Below are 19,417 nucleotides of genomic sequence, written 5' to 3' on the forward strand. Positions count from 1 at the left end.
TTTAGCAGTGAGAGTTAAACGCTAAGTTTAGCAGGGTTGTGCAGGTTATGTCGCCTATGTTATTGATACCAGGGATAAGGGTAATTCGACCGTGCATGACGTATCGATCGTACGGGAGTACCCAGATGTGTTCCCAGAGGAACCTCCGGAGAAACAGGTAGAGTTCAGGATTGACCTAGTTCCTGGTATGGCTCTGATAGCCAAGGCACCATATCGGTTAGCTCCTCCCAAGATGCACGAGTTGTCTACAAGCTGCAGGAGCTATTAGACATAGGACTTATCAGGCCAGGCAGTTCGCCATGGGGAGCCCCGATCCTGTTTGTGAAGAAGAAGGATGGGTTGCATTGGATGTGTATAGATTACCGAGAGCTGAATAAGGTGACGGTGAAGAACTGTTATCCCCTCCCGAGGATTGGAAATTGATTTGACCAGCTTCAGGGTGCATCTTGGTTCTCCAAAATTAATCTGTGATCGGGTTATCACCAGATGCGAGTCAAGGACGACGATGTATAGAAGACTGACTTTCGGACTCATTATGGTCATTATGAGTTCATGGTGATGCCGTTTGGACTCACCAATGCTCCTGTCGTGTTCATGGATCTCATGAACCGCATGTGCAGACTAATGTTGGATCGGTCTGTGATAGTCTTCATCGATGATATTTTGGTTTACTCCAAGACTCAGGAGCAGCACGAGGAGCGTTTGAGGAAGGTGCTGGAGACACTGAGGAGGGAGAGACTTTTTGCAAAGTTCTCCAAATATGAGTTTTGGTTGCACGAGGTGCGGTTTCTGGGGCACCTTGTCAACCATAAGGGTATTCTGGTCGATTCGGCCAATGTAAAGGTTGTGATGCAGTGAGAGGTTCCGAGGTCTCTATCAGAGATCCGGATTTTTCTTGGTCTGATGGGTTGTTATCGGAGATTCATCTAGGATTTCTCCAATATTGTTGTTCCATTGGCCCGACTGACCAAGAAGTTCGTGACATTCTGTTGGGGCCTGAGCAGCAGGCAGCTTTCGAGACTCTCAGACAGCGGTTGTGCGAGGCACCGATTCTGATCTTGCCGGAGGTTCATGGTTTACTGTGATGTTTCGATCACAGGAATGGGTGCAGTACTGATGCAACGGAGTCGCGTGATTGCATACGCGTCGAGACAGTTGAAGCCTCATGAGGCGAACTATCTGACGCATGATCTGGAGCTGGGGGTTGTAGTTTTCGCCCTCAAGATTTGGCGACACTACCTCTATCGGGTTCGTTTTACCATTTACAAGGACCACAAGAGTTTGAAGTACGTGATGGATTAGTTGTATCTGAACATGATGCAGCTTCGTTGGTTGGACGTGGTAAAGGAATACGACTGTAAGATCCTTTATCACCCGGGGAAGGCCAATATGGTGATCGATGTTATTAGCTGCAAGGTGGTTGCGGCTTCGAATTTTTGTTTACTCCAATGTGTTTGACGGAAATTAGGGATTTGTCAGGTTTGGAGGGATTAATTGATCAATAAAAGTCAAAAAAAAAAAAAAAAAAAAAAATTAAAATTTTGTTTACTCCAAAATTTTCAAATTTTCAAATATTATACCAAAAATGTTTATATTTTCAAATTTTCAAAATTTCAAATTACAAATTCTTTTATTTTCTAATTTTGAAGTACTTATTTTTCTTAAAATATATTAATCTTGGATTAATTTTAATATATTATTAATAATCTATAGTCTCCGATTAATCACCGTCAAGACCAATAAATCTCTTAACACCAATCGACCGTCGAGTTACCGTCGAATGATTTTAAACCTTAGTGTGTATATATATATATATATATATATATATATATATATATATATATATATATATATATATATATATATATATATATATATATATATATATATATATATATATATATATATATATGATGTCATTTTGTATCTTGATATATAAAATAGGGCTATTAAACCTAATTTAATGGGATGGTCGATCTCATTTTACAACATGGATACGTGTTGCCTTTTAGCTGGGTATGGATATCATTAGATACATGATGGGTACTCTCCATGTTTGAGTTGTGCTTTGGCATTAATATCTACAAATAAAAATTCTTATATTATTTAATATGAAAACCTCATATAAATGGTAAATTTGTGACGATACTTTTTTTCATTTCATTTTTCAGTGAGGGAAATTAGAAGAAACAGTGTGAAATTTATCACATCTTTTTCATATATGAATTATGAGTTTTGTGAAAACACTGAAGGCCATCATAGATTTCTTTCATCTTCGAAAAAATAACCCCCCAAAAATTAGGAACCGTGTTTTTTGTTTTTTTGTTTTTCAAAAAAAGTGTTAAAATATTGACAAACATCACTTAATTTAATGTTTAGCAACTTATCTTAGTGGGCTCGTCAAGAGCTTTAGCCAAGGCATTCTTAGCACCATAGCAAGAGATGAGAGGAGAGAGAAAATGAAATGGTAAGTTTTGATTGGGTGGTTTTTGTTTTTTTTTTTAAATTAAAATAAAATCTATTAAACTAACACACCATATTTTTTATTTTTTTTTACAATTTTGATGCTATCACTTATTGTAGCCTATATGGCATGAAAAAAATCTGAGATGCCAACATACTAAATATGTTACCACTCCCATCAGCCTTAGAAATTACATCGGAGATTAAGAGTGTTGAAAACTCACTTTTAGAAGAGTAAATATGTTCGATTTTGTTTTCAGGGTTAGATTTTTTTAATAAATAATTCCTGGTTTAAAAGTGACTTTTGCAATATCGATGTGAACCAGATTTTTCTACTTTTTTTCTATAAACTTCTTGTGCCAAAAGCTCAAACCAATAATCAGGAAAGAAATTATAAGAAGAAACTAACCACAATGTCCTGAAAACCAAATTTCTTATTAATGCAGTTTATTCCTAAATATAGAAAGAATAGACACCTCTAATTTTCGTGGTCAAAATTTAGTTTTCTCATTTTTACTGTTTTGATCCCTAGACTAATCCTTTGTTTACAAATTAGACCTTAAACTTATAGTTTTAAGCCATTTTATTTTACCTATATAATCTCCACCACCGTTGCTTACAAATTATATTCAATTGTTGGAAGGTTGAAAGTCAAACCTTCTTTTTGTTTTAAATGGAACTTTTCTAACAAGGGTTACAAAGCCAATTTTTGCATACCGACTAATCATTCACTGTGAACATGAGGTTATGATTTATGTCATGGAGTCACTGCAAACGAACCTCCATAATCATAAGGGTTAAGTAGTGTCACGATTTGAATATAGGTTAATAGGTTATCTACCATATCTTCCATATGTCTTACCAAGTCACTACAACCAAATGATTAAAAGTCAAACCTCTTTATTAAACTGAAAAATAAAAACTATGAATAGATTACTCGTATCCAACAAAACCTTTCGAGTCACCAAACCAAACATCTAAAAGTTTACCAAACTTTTCTTTTGGGGATTGATTATTCTATTTAAAATATCGATTCGCACATCCACATAAAATACATCATGTTAGCTATTGTACAAATCAATAAAACATATATTTTATATGGATAAATCAAAATCTTAAATGTAAAATCATCTTTCTTTATATCTACCAAAAGGTCCAAAACTCTCTTCGCCCACTCCAAACTACATACAAAGTTACAAACCTTATATACACATGCTTTGGCTAATGCTAAAACAATGTTCATTGAACTTCTCTTTTACTAAGTTGGTTTTCTTCATCTTTTGTCCTATTTTTAAAATTTTTTGCAGTTGCATTTTTATTAAAATTATTTTGTTAACTATGCGTAAAGTGTCATAATCCAAACCAACTTTGGTCATTTTGGGTAGGCTTATATAAAAATGGTGTGATTGTATAATTTATATGTTCAAGGTCGGTCATGAAGAATTAAATTTTTTCAAAGGCTTAGGCCGAGCTAAAAAAAAGATCTTTATCGTTATTATAAATTTTTATTTTTAAATAAGATATATAAAATATATAATAAAAAAATTAGACCTAATTGTACGGTAGAAATTGCTAGTATTGTACAATGTATGGTAAAAATGAAGTTTTTGACTTAAATATAGTTATTAAAAAATATATTTATCAATCTAGTATAATTTTAAAAATATTTATCAAATTAGTATTTGTCTATTTTTCTTGTATTTTTCAAATTTTCTTATTGTTTTTATTTTATTTTAAATATCAAGTTTTTTTATTTTAGTTTTTTATTGTTTTCTTTTTATTTTTTTAAATATCAGTCTTTTTAATTTCAGCTTTTTTTTTCTTATTTTAATATATGTTTAACATAATATAGAAAAAAATACATAACTTCAAGCATGATCGGCAATTACAAATAAGATGCTTTAATGAATTACATTATTATAATTGATTATCAACATCTATCATAAAAAAAATACCATAAAAATTAGAATTTTCTCATTCAGCTAGAAATCTTTGTAATAGTTATACAATGTTTCATTTTTAATTGACATAAAACATCTATGTTAAACGTATATTAAAATCAATAAAATGACCTTCTAATAAATTATGTTAGTCACTGTGATTTATGATTTTTTTACTACGATTAAATTTAAAGTGAAATTAATATTATGATGATAAAGTGAATTAGAGATGACGATAATTAATTATAACAAATAAAATTAAATCGTTCAATTTTATCGTTTCAGTGATGAAACATTATATCACTATTATAAAAAAATTTAGCGGAATGAGAAAACTCTACTTTTCATTGGACTTTTTATATGACAATGACAATATATAATTAGTGTTGTAAACAAACTGAACGTTCGACAACTTATTTGTTAACCGTTCGGCGGGAAGTTCGGTTATGTTTGTTTATTTAATAAATGAATGAACATGAACACAAATTCACGTTCGTTTAGTTAATCGAACGAACATGAACAATGGTTTCGTTCATTCAACTATTTCCATGAATTTCTTTTATGTTGTTCGATTACATTCGTTTATGTTTGTTCATATAAGTTCTTTTTATGTTAATATGTGTTTAATATTGTTTGATTACATTACTATATTATATGTTCACATATGTTCAATTATATTTGTTTATCTTTGTTAATTTATGTTATTTCGTTTAGCATGTTCACGTACATAAACGAACGAATATTAATAATATAATTTGTTAAACGAACTAACATGAACAAGAAAAGTCGTTCGTTTATCTGTTAGTGTTCATTCATTTTGTTTGGCTAACTTAAACGAATGAACATGAACAAGCCCTCGTTCGTGTGCGTTCGTTTCGCTTACAGCCTTAATTATAATAGTGTAATTCATTAAAGCGTCTTATTTTTAATTGACGATAATACATGAAATTATGTGTTTTTTGTTTTTTATACAATGTTAAAATATATAAAGAAAAGAAAAAAAAAACAAAATAAAGAAAACAAAAACTAATGTTTGAAAAAAATAAAAAAAGACAGTAAAAACCTAAAAAATACAAAAAAATAAAAAATAAAAAATAAAAATAAAAAAACTGATATTTAAAATAAAATAAAAACATTTAGGAAAACTGAAAAATACAAAAAAAAAAATAAGAAGAAGAAAAACACTAGTTCGGTAAATATTTTTGAAACTATATTAGATTGACAAATATTTTAGAAACAATATTAGATTGGTAAAAAAAATCAATAACCCTATTTTAGTAATAATAATAATAATAATAAACTAGGTAAAAATGACATTATAAACGGACAAAATGATTAAGTAGTAATTTATTTTAAAATGTTTTAATTTGGTCATTCAAATAACAATCTATAAAATGGTAAAGATGAACATATGTGCAAAATGAGAAGAGGGTTGTAACATTAGGACAGAATAAAATTTAATGACTCAATTGCTCTTAAAAATGGAGTGACCAAACCAAACATTCAAAAACTTATTTAATAATTGTCACCTTTTCCGAAATGATATAACCAACTCTATTCATGAGTTAAGCATTTCAAATGATTAGTATTTTCTGAATATATGATATAAAACTTTTTAAGTTAAACCATATATTTAGATATGACAAATAGTATGGGGTTTATTGGTTTACGATATAAATTTTACATCCAATAATTTTGCGTAGAACTCATTTAATTATATCTCAATCCACTTATTTGAGGTCAATGGAACCATATCGATTCTATTGAATATTAGATTTAGTTAGTTATATCCATTGAATATTCACTATTTGCAATCTAATATATTGGATTGGATCCATCCAAATTCTATTCGAGTTGTATTTGACAAACCAATTTATAAGCTAACATATCAACAAGCTATTTTAAGTTAAATTATCAATAAGCTATTTTATAAACTACAATCAATTATTTTTGTTAAATTATCAATAAGCTATTTTATAAACTACAATCAATTATTTTTATGGTTTTTTTAAACGTTAAATTACAATATCCTAACTTATTTTTGCCAAGAAAAAAACCCAACGTAATTATTATTATTTTTTTTTCTAAAATTTTCTTTACAGGCATTTAACTTATATAAATGTATAAATTAATAAATATATTTACTATATTATTAAATATATTGTCTTTTTCTTGAAAATTAAGAGGTACAATAGGTATTACCTTATGTACAATAATATTAAGCTTATAACCACATCGTATACGTATTACACGGTATTACCTTACCCTAATCTCCTAAACACACAACAGCCGCCATCAAACCAATTTTCATCCGTCTCTGTTTATCTCTTCACCTCCACGACGTTAGGTCCCTGACTCCGGCAACATCACACACAACCAGCGGACCACCACCTGTCTCTACCTTTTTCGTCACTATTGTCCGCCACTTCTGTTTTCTGTCAAGACGAGTAGCCTTAACCCTATCCCGCTGCCACGATCAACCACCTTTCCGTTCGATTCTTAGCAAACCATAACGATCGGATACAAAATGGGATCTGGAATTTGTGACTAGCATGCAACGATTTGGGGGAAACTCCGGTGTGTTAGTGTGTTCACGCTTATACGATTTGTTTTGTTGTATAACAAATATAAACTTGAATCGATTTATTTACTTCTATGTGCTATTTGACTTGATCGATAGCTATCAAAATCGGTATCGCCATTTTTCATTGTTTATTCATAGACTTAGTAATGGATTAGGGCATTTTTCATCTTGTGCTTTAGCTCCAGTCCAAGCTATGAATTTGAATCATGGAAAAATGAAGTATGATTGGTGGGGAAAACATCCGATCTGTATAAACTCATAGCCCTTAACTTTAGGCGAGCAACCGCTAATTATATCAATAAAAGTCTACTCATTTCATGGGTATGTCTTTGTTTTTTCGATGTGTTGTGTAAGTTATCTTAATACCAAAGGGCTTCTAGCCCAGCGGTATCAGGTGGTGCCCTCCCTCTTTGAGGTCGAGGGTTCAAGTCCCGTCGTGGACATAGGTGGAATTAGGTGTTAATTTAGGAGTAGATTAGTATATTTGTATTTTCCGGTTCAAAAAAAAAAATACATTCTAAAAACTTTGTTCATTTCTCTCTATTCTATATGTGTGTCGAATTTGTTCATATATATAGTGAATTGATCTTTTATCAATCTAATTCATTTTAAGATTCATGAGTTAGAGTTGCTTGTGAAGGTTTGTGTGCGTGTATATAAGTAACATTTGCCTCATTTCTAGACATGTATGTTTATTCTCATATACTCATATTTATATGGGCAATAGTCTCTTTAAGGTCATGGGGAGATTTATTGGTATTCTAGTTTGTTGGATTTTGAGTACAAAATTAACCATGCTTGCTGGTATGGTTGCTCATCCAGTGTTGAAAGGCCCAAGTATGGTCCAGGAGTTAATCATTGGATCGGTGCTTGGGTTAGGTTGTGATTTGTTCTTTAATCTTAGATACTTTTTTTTATCTTTCTCATAAATAATTATATTCTATTTTTTTTATGTCATTTGTAGCTTTGAGTATCAACTGAGGGTTACTTTGGGACCTGCTGGATCCTTGATGTTGACATCCCGAATCAGAAATACAAATATTGATGGAAATCCATTTACTTTTACATTTGCATATCACACCTATTTCTCTATTTCTCTGGTGTGTTGGTGTGTTCATGTAAATCGTTGTTAGTAATATTAATTTGTGACACAGGTGATGTTTTCTGAAGAGGATGAGAAGAGGCCAGTCAATGCTCCTTTAGTTGATTGGAGATTGTTTTGTTGTTGCAGTCAATCACTTGCGCTCATTTGTTCCAACAATTTACAATTGTACAGTGGCAATTCCTAAAAATGAGCCATTGCTAACAATCTTGAGAATGTTCAGAGGAAGATCTTCTACGGTAAACCCGTTACACTTTACAAACACCTTAAGTTGTTTCCTCCAAGGTTATTCTTAGAGAAACATTTTCTTAAAGAAAATTTTTTTGATGAAACCCTAAGAGGGGTGTTTGGTGAACTAATTCATGTCAAGATACCCGTTGACATACGATGTGGATTTGTTCACAGGTTTAGCTATTAACTAAATGAAAGTACGTTGCCATTTTGATGAGAAGCGATTTTGTCTTATGCATAAACCTTATTTGATGAGCTTTTGTAGGGAGTTCTCTTTGGGAAATTTCCAAACTAGGTAATTATAAAATATGTCTGCAAAGGTATTAGACATCATTGAAGGTACGTGAATTTGATGGTCATGAAAGTAAATTGTGAATCTTGAGTTTGAGTATTAATGAAATACATTAGGATCCATTTAAACCTCTTAAACCTCTCCAAGTTTGTGAAGTACCTCTTCAAATATGTTTATAAGGGTCATGACAAACAAGTTATCCATATTGATAAAGACCAAGAAAATATTGTTATTAATGAGATACGAAAGTTTCAAGATGCACGTTATGTATCCCCTCCTGAGGGATTATGGTGAGTTTTCAGCTTTCCTCTTTCACAAATCCACCCTTGTGTGATGGCCTTGCAAATGCATCTCCCGAATCAACAATTGGTTAAGTTCAAAGATGGTGACAGAATGGAAGACATTGTTGATAGGGAGAAAGGACAATGAAGAGGTTATCGTGAGGTGTAAGAAGATTATTCTATAAATGCATCTCCCGAATCAACAGTGATTACGACCTTCCAAATGTCAGTGCACACATCGATATACAATCAAGAGGTTATCGTGAGGTGTAAGAAGATTACTCTATAAATATGGAATATGAAGACTTACATGCGCGAGACTCTCTCAACACCAGAAGTTTGCATATGATGAGATAATGAGGCATGTGGATGAAAATATTTCGGGTGTGTTCTTCATAGATGGTCCCGGTGGAACTGGAAAAACATTTTTGTACAAAGTTTTGTTAGCTAATATTCATGCCAGTGGTCTTATTGCACTTACAACTGCTACGTCAAGTGTTGTGGCTAACAACATGTCACGAGGGACAACAACTCATTCACGATTTGGGATTCCCCTCAATCTTGATAATAACTCGATGTGCAAGATCACAAAACAAAGCGGGAAGGCTCAGCTACTTCGCGAGGCAAAGGTAATCATATGGGATGAAGCAGCAATGGCTAAGAGGCAGGCAGTAGAAACAGTTGATCGGACAATGCAAGACATCGCAGATGAGAAGCTCCCTTTCGGTGGAAAGATAATGGTTATGTGAAGTGACTTTAGACAAGTGTTGTTGGTCGTGAGACGTGGCACTCGAGCACAAATTGTGGACTCTAGCTTACGAATGTCACCTCTATGGGCTTCAATTAAAAGGCTTCGAATTAAATATCAACATGAGAGCGGTAATGACCCATGGTTTTTTGATTTTTTATTACGAGTCGGTGATGGAAAGGAGGAAACATTGGACGAGACCTTTATTCATATACTTGATAACATGTTCATTCCATACATTGATGAAACTACTTCAGTAAATGCTCTGATTGATGCAATATTTCCTTCTTTGCAATCCAACGGCACCGATTCAAAATTTATCATTTCGAGGGCGATATTGTCAACTAAAAATGAAAGTGTTGATAAGATTAATAATAAGTTGATCGAACGATTTTCTTGCGAGCAAAAAGTTTACTATAGTTTTGATGAAGCGGAAGATGACAAAAATAACTTATATCCGATGGAATATTTGAACTCGCTAAATGTTAGTGGTATACCCCCTTCATTATCTTCGGTTAAAAACTGGGTGCCCAATAATACTTTTGTGAAATATCGATTCCTCAAATGGGTTAAGTAATGGCACCAGATTGATATGTCGAGCTTTGCAACAAAATGTCTTTGATGCAGAGATAATTGTTGGTCAACATGCTGGAAAAAGAGTGTTTTTACCAAAAATTTCTCTATGTTCGTCTGACGATGAGATATTCCCATTCAAACTAAAGAGAAAGCAGTTTCCAATTCAACTTAGTTTCTCTATGACAATCAATAAAGCTTAAGGACAAACAATTCCAAACGTAGGTGTTTATCTACCAGAATCGGTATTCTCACATGGCCAACTTTATGTGGCGTTGTCTAGAGAAATATCACGTGACAATACCAATGTATTAGTAAAGCCGGAAAAAACGTTTGATAATGATGGAATCTACATATCAAACGTTGTGTACAAAGAAGTTTTATGTGATTAACAAGGTACAATCAACAACTTATTATTTTCAATTTTTTCAAATATGTCTCTTATATGCCCATTTGATATTTAATGCAGGGCTAGCAGATGAAACAACATGATTGTAGATTGGTGTAGTTTATATATTGTACAAGTTATAAATATACAAAACTACATGATTACGTATTGTTATAATTTATATATTGTAAATTCAAGTATGAACTATTAGATAAAATTCCAAATGTATACTCAACTTATTGTGTATTGTATGAGTATGTACCTAGCTAGAAACTATCAGTTTAAATGAACTATTCGACACAAAATTGTCTACCAAAAGGCCCCAATGAATAGCTCACGTCTAAATGAAACTAATCATCACATTAAAATTATCTTCCAAAAGAAATTATTTGTCGTCTGGCGCTTGACGCTGGTAAACAGCTTGTATGTTATGGCCATTGGTATATTGAATGGTAATTAGATGATAATTAGATTTTAATTAAGTAATAATTGATTTGATTAGTCTTTATTTTTACGGGATCTACCATATAAAGACATATCAATCCAATTTGGACATCGGCTAGATAAACTAATAAATATTTAGAATTAGTGTGTCATAAGATGATCAAACTTCTCATCTACAAATGTAGATGAGTTGTTATAAATTCTCACGTAAACTCTTTATCAACACAAGATATTAAACGAAATTTTAAAAAGTATTTAGGATTCAAAAAAGGATACGTATGCTGTTAAAAGATAAAGTCTCATTAGAATGTTTCATTAATGAGAACTTTTAAGACTGAATTCATAATATTACTCATATTATGGTACTACTCATAAGTGAGCACATAGCCCATTATCATTAATGGTTATTTCGTGGGAAGAGAAGGAAAATCATGGTCCTTTGTACTATAATCAAAAACCTTATTACAAAAGTACTATCGTCTTTTTAACTCTTCATAACACTCGTTAAGTAAATGCACGTCATGTGGATGTAATATCACTTGCTCAATGAAATTTACTCCACCTCCATAACCTTGAATGACATTTATTTTTAAGTAAATATTACGAAAGGTACATTAAAATTTTAAAATATAATAAAATTGAATATTCTATATGTGGGCACTTTATTAAGATACATATAGCTATTAAAAGATTCGATTTTAAGCGCAAATCAATCATAGGTATTGTTTCTTTTTGACTTAACTGGTTATATATCTAGTTGTTTCTGTTTTACTTAACTTTACACACAACACAATTGAAAATGAATATCTTAATTCTAACAAAAATTCTTTAAATCACTTGGATTTTGGATGAAACCCACTATCAAAAAGCAATCTTGACAGAAAATTACGATTGTCGTCTTCTTTATCTTTGCCACTAAACCTGCTCAAAGTGCTTATGAGAGACCAATGAGATTCAAAATCAGGCTTGTACCCAAATCGTTGCATCTTTTGTAAAACCTCCGAAGCTTTGGTGAAATTTCTTTCAAAATGATACCTACTAACCAATAACCCAAACATCACCTTACTTGGAACCTCTCCTACACAAATCACATCATCAATCACCTTTTGTGCTTCTAATGTTCTTCCAAGTTTACAAAGCTTTTCAGTCACAACTTCATGTGTTTCAATGCTTGGGATTAGTTTCATGTTCAACATTTCTGTGTGCATGTCAAGAGCTTCTTCTATCATATGGGAAACACATAGATCTTGAATCAAACAATCATATGTTCTTGAATCGGGGATGTTTCCTTTCTTCAACATAGTGTCAAGAAGATCAAGGGCTTTGTCCTTTCTTCCATGGCGACACATGTTCTTGATTAGATTATCATAGTTTATGTTGTTTGGAACAAGATCTTTAACAATCAATCTGTCCAGAAAGTTTACAGCTTCTTGGAGGTTGTTCATCTTCAAGAGCGACTCCACCACTTCATTTTGAACATATGAACAATGAACATAGCCTCTAGCTTCCATTTCTTGACTCAGTTTCAAGATATTCTTCAACTTTCCATTGATAGAAAGCAAACTGATTACTCCTCGTAGACATCGATTACTTGGTTTTAGCTCTTTACTCATCATTTCTGACAGATAATAAAGAGCACGTGATATGTTCTTACACTTGGAGAATCCATACACAAGAAAGTTGTAAGTGACACCATTGAATTCCAGTCCCTTTTCTTGAATTTCATCTAAAAGTATATCAACACACTCACTGTTTCCAGAGGCAAAAAGATGGAAAATCAGGATATTATACACAGTTATATGTGAACAACTTTGTTTAACCATAACATCTTTCATCCATAACTGAAATCGGAATCGGAATCGGAATTGACCCTCATTGCACATTAGAGACACTAACTTGCTGTAACTTGAGATGTAGATGGTTATGTTCTTTTTTAGGATCCAACAAACAACCTCCTTGACTTTCCCTAAGTCTTTAGCTACACAATACCCATGAAGCAAAACATTATAAAAGTCAACATCAAGATCTAGGGTGGTATTCTTGGTCAACATTGTATTGCACATAACAAAAGCTTCTGAAAAACGCTTCTCTTTGCAAAGCCCTTGAAGAAGATGAGTATAAGCTACCTGATCCATATCATAACCCCTCGATAGAAGCTCCTCAAACAAAGTATAAGCAGCCTTAGTGAACCCAATTCCACAAAGTGTTTCAAGGAAAGTGTAGAAGAGTTCTTGTACTTCATGTGGGTAATCAAGCATTGCATGCTCGAAAAGAGATAAAGCTTCCACCAGCATATTGTTCTTGCATAGTGAACAAATGAGGGTTTTATAATCATTCAAGAAAGGTAACCAGTTCTTGGAATGGACTAGTTTCAAGATATCATGAAGGTCATTTGAGTTCCCTTTCTTGCATAAACCTTTTACTAGAGCAGAATACGTCTTCTTTTCGATTTGCAGGTTTCTCTTGAGCATTTCATCGAACAGATTCCTTGCGTTATGTACGAACCCCCTTTTAATACACGCTTGAACAAGCAAATTGAGTGTTTCTCCATCAAGCTCGTGTAAATTCGGTATATTTTTCAAGAAAGTGGTAATTGTTTTAAAACTTGAATTAGACGCATTGGACTTCTTCAAAAGTGTCAAGAAAGCAGCAGATGAAAGTTCTTGACCCCAGTGAACCAATTCATCTATGGTATTAAGATGATTATAATCAGGAATCATTGAATCATCAAGAACCCTTGTCATAACCTGGTCAAGGTTGACCACATCACCTTCTAAATAGAGTCCATTTCCCATGTTATCATAAAACTCGGTTTTTGAAAACGCCACATCATTGTCCCTCCTCACTCTTACATCCATTGGGTTAATACCCAACAATATAAACGCTTTTGATATAGGATCCTGTAAAGGAGAGAGTTCAATCAAGCCATTATGCACCATCTTTTCAATCATCATCTTCACCTCATCAAATTTTCTAGCTTTACAATATCCACCTAAGAGAACTTTAAAAGTTGACATATCAGGTGTTATACCCTCATCATCCATTTCAAGAACAATGTCCTTTGCATGATTCCACAAACCTTTCTTGAAAACCCCACTAATGATTGCATTATAGGAATATATATGGGGTTTTAGGCCTCTAGACAAAACATTCGAGAGATAAATGAAGGCATCTTTCAAGCTTGATTCTTGGCAACTCCAACCAATCAAGATCCCAAAGGTTATAGCATCAGGGATGAAGCCCAAGTGCTCTAATTCTTTGAGATATATAAAGGCTTCTTGAACTCCATAATTTTGACACATTGAATGTAAGATCTTGTTGCCTAACATGACATCAGGAATACAATCCATCTCAGTGAAAAGACTAAACAAATCATAGTAATCCTTTTTCTTACAGTATCCACTGGCAATTGCATCAAGAAGTACAGAGGTTGGTTTGATTCCATAAACAAAGGCATTCTTGATTAAATTTCTTGATTCTTGAACTTTTCCATCTCTACATAGTGCTTGAATGACATTCTCATAGGTATCTTTTTCTGATATACCCATCTCAAGTAAATCACTATACACTCGAAACAGCAATTGGGTTTGACTTCTATTGACCAGATAATTAAGGAGAGTATGGTAGCATGACAACGATGGTGACAGATTTAGTCTCCTCATTCTATCATAAATGTGAGTACTCTTTTCTAATTCATCCATGTTAACATGCCATTCGATTAAAGCACTGAACGTTTCATGATTATCCAATAAAATTCCTTCTTTATCCATGACCAAAAGCAAGGACTCGGCATCCTTGAACAACCCGACCCGCACCAACAACCCCACCATGATCTTGAAAGACTGACCGAGATGCTTAAACCTCCTACTTTGGTTGCTACTAGAACTAGCCCACTTAAAAACCCCAAATAAAGATTCAACCTTTTTGACATCAATTCCCAATTTCCCGATATTAGATTCAAAACCCAACAACACTTCAAGAACATCTTGAGGTTCTAATCCAGACTTTCTCCAAAATTTACGGGTTAATCTAGGGTTCAGATAGGACACACTGAGAAGAAGTTCGCCGAGAGACGAAGCATTAGCAGTTGAGGGCTGAGTTTTTCTAATCAAAAGATCAGAACATTTATCTAGGACCGATTTTGTAAAACCAGAAAGGTAAGCCGCACATGCATCTATTTGGGATTTGTTTGATTTATGTGGGTTTGACAGTGGTTCTGGGTTGAAGGGTGTGGAAGAACAGTGGTGTTTGAAAGAGAAAAGAGCGAAGTGATGACTGACCTTTATGAAGCGGGTGTTTCGTTGGATGCTGACGAGCATTCGATTGCAAAGAAATGTCGAAGTTGCAGGGATGGTTTTTGTTCTTGTTCTCATCTATTGCGGCATTTTTGCGAGTCGCTCATCAGATCTCAGACACGAGGAGAGCTGGGGCCCAATCCATGATTAACCAAGAAAGTTCGATATGGTTGCTTCAAAGTACAAACTTCAAAGTTCAAACCTGTGGTTTGTGAAAAGGCCCATCCAATAACGCCAAGAACAAATGTTATGAGCTTATTTTCAAGACTAAACTGCACAAACGGTATGTCGTGTATTTTGAAAATTGAAAGCTCCAAAATTTTTATTTGGTTGTAAGTTTGATACAATCTGTTTTGAATTTTTCTAAAATGACAATTTTGCCATTTGTATTTACTTCTTTTATTTTTTTAGTATAGAAATTCAAGAAAATAAAAAATGAAAAAGAAAATACTCTCTCTCTCTCTCTCTCTCTCTCTCACACACACACACACACACACACACTAATGCCCATTTCTTTCTTCATTACTTTTCCTTTACTATAACTCTTTAACTGTTTCTTCCCCAAATATTCATCAAAAAATGGCCGAAGAACATCAAATTAGATACATGAAACCCAAAAATTACACAGGTCCAAGCTAAAAATTCATCACAAAACTTGATGATCGAAAGAATAATGATGAAGCATCTGAGTCAAAGCACACCCAGTTGGTAGCACCAGAAGAAGGCGGTGATTACGATTGTCAGACTCCAACTCCGATGATTATAAGATCCAACCATCGCGTTTCTCCTTGCCGCCACCATGACCACACAACCTCTGAATCTGATATGATTCCCACACCACCATTTCCGATATGTTTTGAACACCACTTTTATGAAATCCTAGTGTCACCACCCTTCTCATCCGGAACTAGGGTTTTCGACTTTAAGATCTGATGAGCATCAAGGGTTTTAATCTGGATCCTAAGGAACTCGAAGAACATGGCAACGATCTGCAAGTCGACGAATCGCCACTGGTCATATTGTCCTCCGGCTCCACGTCCATTCTGAACTCTTACGATGTTGCCACTGAACTTTCACTAACTCAACAACCTTGTTCCTCAAGACTTTCGTCTTCAGGTTGAGAATCACCATCAGTCTCTCGATATAATTCAGGCGATCATCCATCTGAATATCCTCCAATGAAACCACCGCGAAATCATCCACTAAACGTTTCCGCAACTGAGAGACATGAAACATGTTATAGATATGACTAAGCTCCGTGGGCAGATCCAAGCGATAATCAACCCGGTCCACCCGGGCCAAAACACTGAAAAGACCGATGTACCTAGGGTCTAACTTTCCCATCTTCCTGAATCGAATGACGCCTTTCCAAGGTAACACCTTCAGGAGAACCATATCCCCAACTTGGAACTCTAGATTTGATCGATGCTTGTCAGCATAGCTTTTCTGCCGACTTTGAGTTGTCTGGAGTCTACTCCGGACCTGTTGAATCAACTCGATAGTCTTGAGTACCACTTCGGTACTCCCAATGAATTGCTGACCGACCTCACCCCAACATATCGGGGTCCTGCATTTCTTCCTATAGAGCATCTCAAAAGGGGGTCGATCAATGTTGGCGTGATAATTGTTGTTATACGAAAATTCCACTAACGGAAGATACGTATCCCAACTCCCACTGAAATCTAATACACACGCTCGAAGCATATCCTTCAAGGTCTGAATAGTCTGCTCGCTCTGTCCATCAGTCTGTAGGTGGAAGGTCGTGTTGAAATACAGGCAAGTACCCAACTCGTCGTGGAACCTCTTCCAAAATCTGGAAGTAAATCGGACGTCCTTATCTGAAACCAACGAAACCGGCACCCCATGTCGTGCCACGACCTCCTTGATGTATATCTCGGCCAACTTCTCTGCAGAGATACTCTCCTGAATCAGAATAAAATGTGCGCTCTTGGTCAATCGATCCACAATGACCCAAATCGAATCCACTTTGCGCACAGTCTGAGGCATCTTTGTAATGAAATCCATGGTAATCTCCTCCCATTTTCAAACGGGGATGTCTAACTGTTGCATCTTGTCGTGCGGCCGCTTATTCTCGACCTTAACTTTCCTGCAAGTCAAGCACCTCTCCACGTACCAAGCTATATATCCGCTTTATACAGGGCCACCAATAATCAGACAAAGATCTCTATACATCTTCGTCCCCCCGGGATGAATGGAGAATCTCGATTTGTATGCCTCCTCCATTAGAACCTGAAGCCACCCCAATACGGAACCCACACTCTCTGATGGAGAGTCGATAAACCTTGACTATCATAATCAAAGGAAGCCACCTGACCCACTATGCACTCACTCTTCCGATGCTTTTCCTTCATAGCCTCGACCTGAGCCTCTCGAATCCGCTCCAAAAGTGTAGTAATCACGGTCATCCTCAAACAAATATCCTTTATTGGATCCACGAGCGCCTTGCGGCTAAGAGCATCGACCACCACATTGGCCTTCCCCGGATGGTAAAGGATCTCACAATCATAATCCTTCACCACATCCAACCACTGGCTCTGCCTCATGTTCAGATTCGGCTGATCCATCAAATACCTCAAGTTCTTGTGATTTGGTGTAACATCTCGTTTATTAAATAAATAAATAGATAAAGATTAATAAATGAATAGTAATCCTAAAGTCCATAATAGTTAGCGGGGTAATGGTTTTGGGGAGCCAAATAATATATTTGGATTTTCGTGGGTTAAAATGTAATTCTGGGAGTATTTTGTCAAGATTTTCAGAAGTCAAGGGGGGTGTTTAGTAAAATATTGGACTTGCATGAAAGGATTTTTAGAGGCTGAGACTAAAAGGTAAAATCTGAATTCAGTTTGTAAATATTTATGAAGACAGGGGTTGCATGGTAATTATTGGAACTTGAATTGTAAGGAATTATTAAAGATAGGAGTTATTTGGTGAATATTGGAGTTGTTTTGAAAAATCTTTATGGAGGAGGGATCAAAAGTGTAAAAAAAGGGACTAAAGTTTGAAAGGAGCACGGAACTTAAACCCGTCACTCCTTCCCTCCCGTTTTGGATGCATATAACCCTAACCCTAACGTATTCTCTACAGTCGCCACTACCTTTGGAGCCTCCTCATCCGCCGCTTGCATCAAGAGCCGATCGCCACCCCTTTTCCGCCTGCAACCTCATCGTTGGACGCCGCCACAGCCGCTTTGTTGCCGAATACGTTGTGTGCAACCGGAGAACCGTCGAGACCAGTGAAGCAAGTTGTGCTTGTTGTTGTGCAAATTGTGAGTGACAAGTAAGCTCTCGGTAAGGATAATCGCCACCCACCTTTGTTCTTTTCTATGGTTTGACGTCGTGCACGTCGTCCTTTGTCACCGATGGCTTTTGGTTGTCGTTTCGGTGTTTCCAGTGTAGTCAGCTGCCTTGTTGGTGGCTGAGAATGGTGGTTATAGGTCGTGTGCACGCTTGTGTTGATATTGGAACCCGTAAAATGTGTGGAGGAGTTGTTAAGTCGGCTAGAAGTGAGGCGAACCACCATGGCAGCCAACCGTGGTGGCTACCGCCAAGTTTTCTTCATTCTACCGCCACCAGCCACCGTGAGAGGTGGTTGTGTGTGTGTGAAATGGTGTATTTAATTGTGTGTTGCATGTTTTGACGTTGTATAAGCAATATTTGGCCGGAACACCCACCACCACTACCGTGAGGTGGTGGCTGCCACCTCACGCCGCCACCAGCCGCCACCTTAGGTGGTTGTGTGCTCTTACATGTGATTGGACCATTATTTGGGATGTATTTGATGTATTTTGGTCTAGAATCATAACCACCACCGCGAGGTGGTGGATGCTGCTGTGAGCCGCCGTTGACCACCAATACCCGAGGTGGTAGTGAGTGGTACCCGACTTATTTAACATTAATTAATCTAAAAATTTAACCATTGGACTGATTGGCACACGATTGGGTTGGAAACCCTAATTAGGGTTTAGAAAACCCTAATTTTGGTGATGATTAGTTTTGGATTGTCGGGATCCGCATTGAAGTCATTAATTAAACTTCTAAATAATACATAGTAAT

General features: G+C 35.2%; 2 protein-coding genes across 2 annotated transcripts; one reads left to right on the forward strand and one right to left on the reverse strand.

Annotated features, from left to right (window-relative positions):
- The first annotated feature begins 9,714 nt into the window (after positions 1-9,714).
- On the forward strand, positions 9,715-10,218 carry LOC111920096 (uncharacterized). Its single transcript, XM_023915679.1, has one exon. It carries the CDS (start codon positions 9,715-9,717, stop codon positions 10,216-10,218), a length of 504 nt encoding a protein of 167 aa, XP_023771447.1.
- A 1,505-nt stretch (positions 10,219-11,723) lies between these two features.
- LOC111920043 (pentatricopeptide repeat-containing protein At5g15280, mitochondrial) lies at positions 11,724-15,627 on the reverse strand. Its single transcript, XM_023915612.3, has one exon. The coding sequence runs from the start codon at positions 15,417-15,419 to the stop codon at positions 11,880-11,882; it is 3,540 nt and encodes a 1,179-aa protein (XP_023771380.1). The 5' UTR covers positions 15,420-15,627; the 3' UTR covers positions 11,724-11,879.
- Positions 15,628-19,417: the final 3,790 nt, after the last annotated feature.

This window comes from Lactuca sativa, chromosome 2 (genome assembly GCF_002870075.4).
Source record: "Lactuca sativa cultivar Salinas chromosome 2, Lsat_Salinas_v11, whole genome shotgun sequence".
Lineage (NCBI taxonomy): Eukaryota > Viridiplantae > Streptophyta > Magnoliopsida > Asterales > Asteraceae > Lactuca > Lactuca sativa.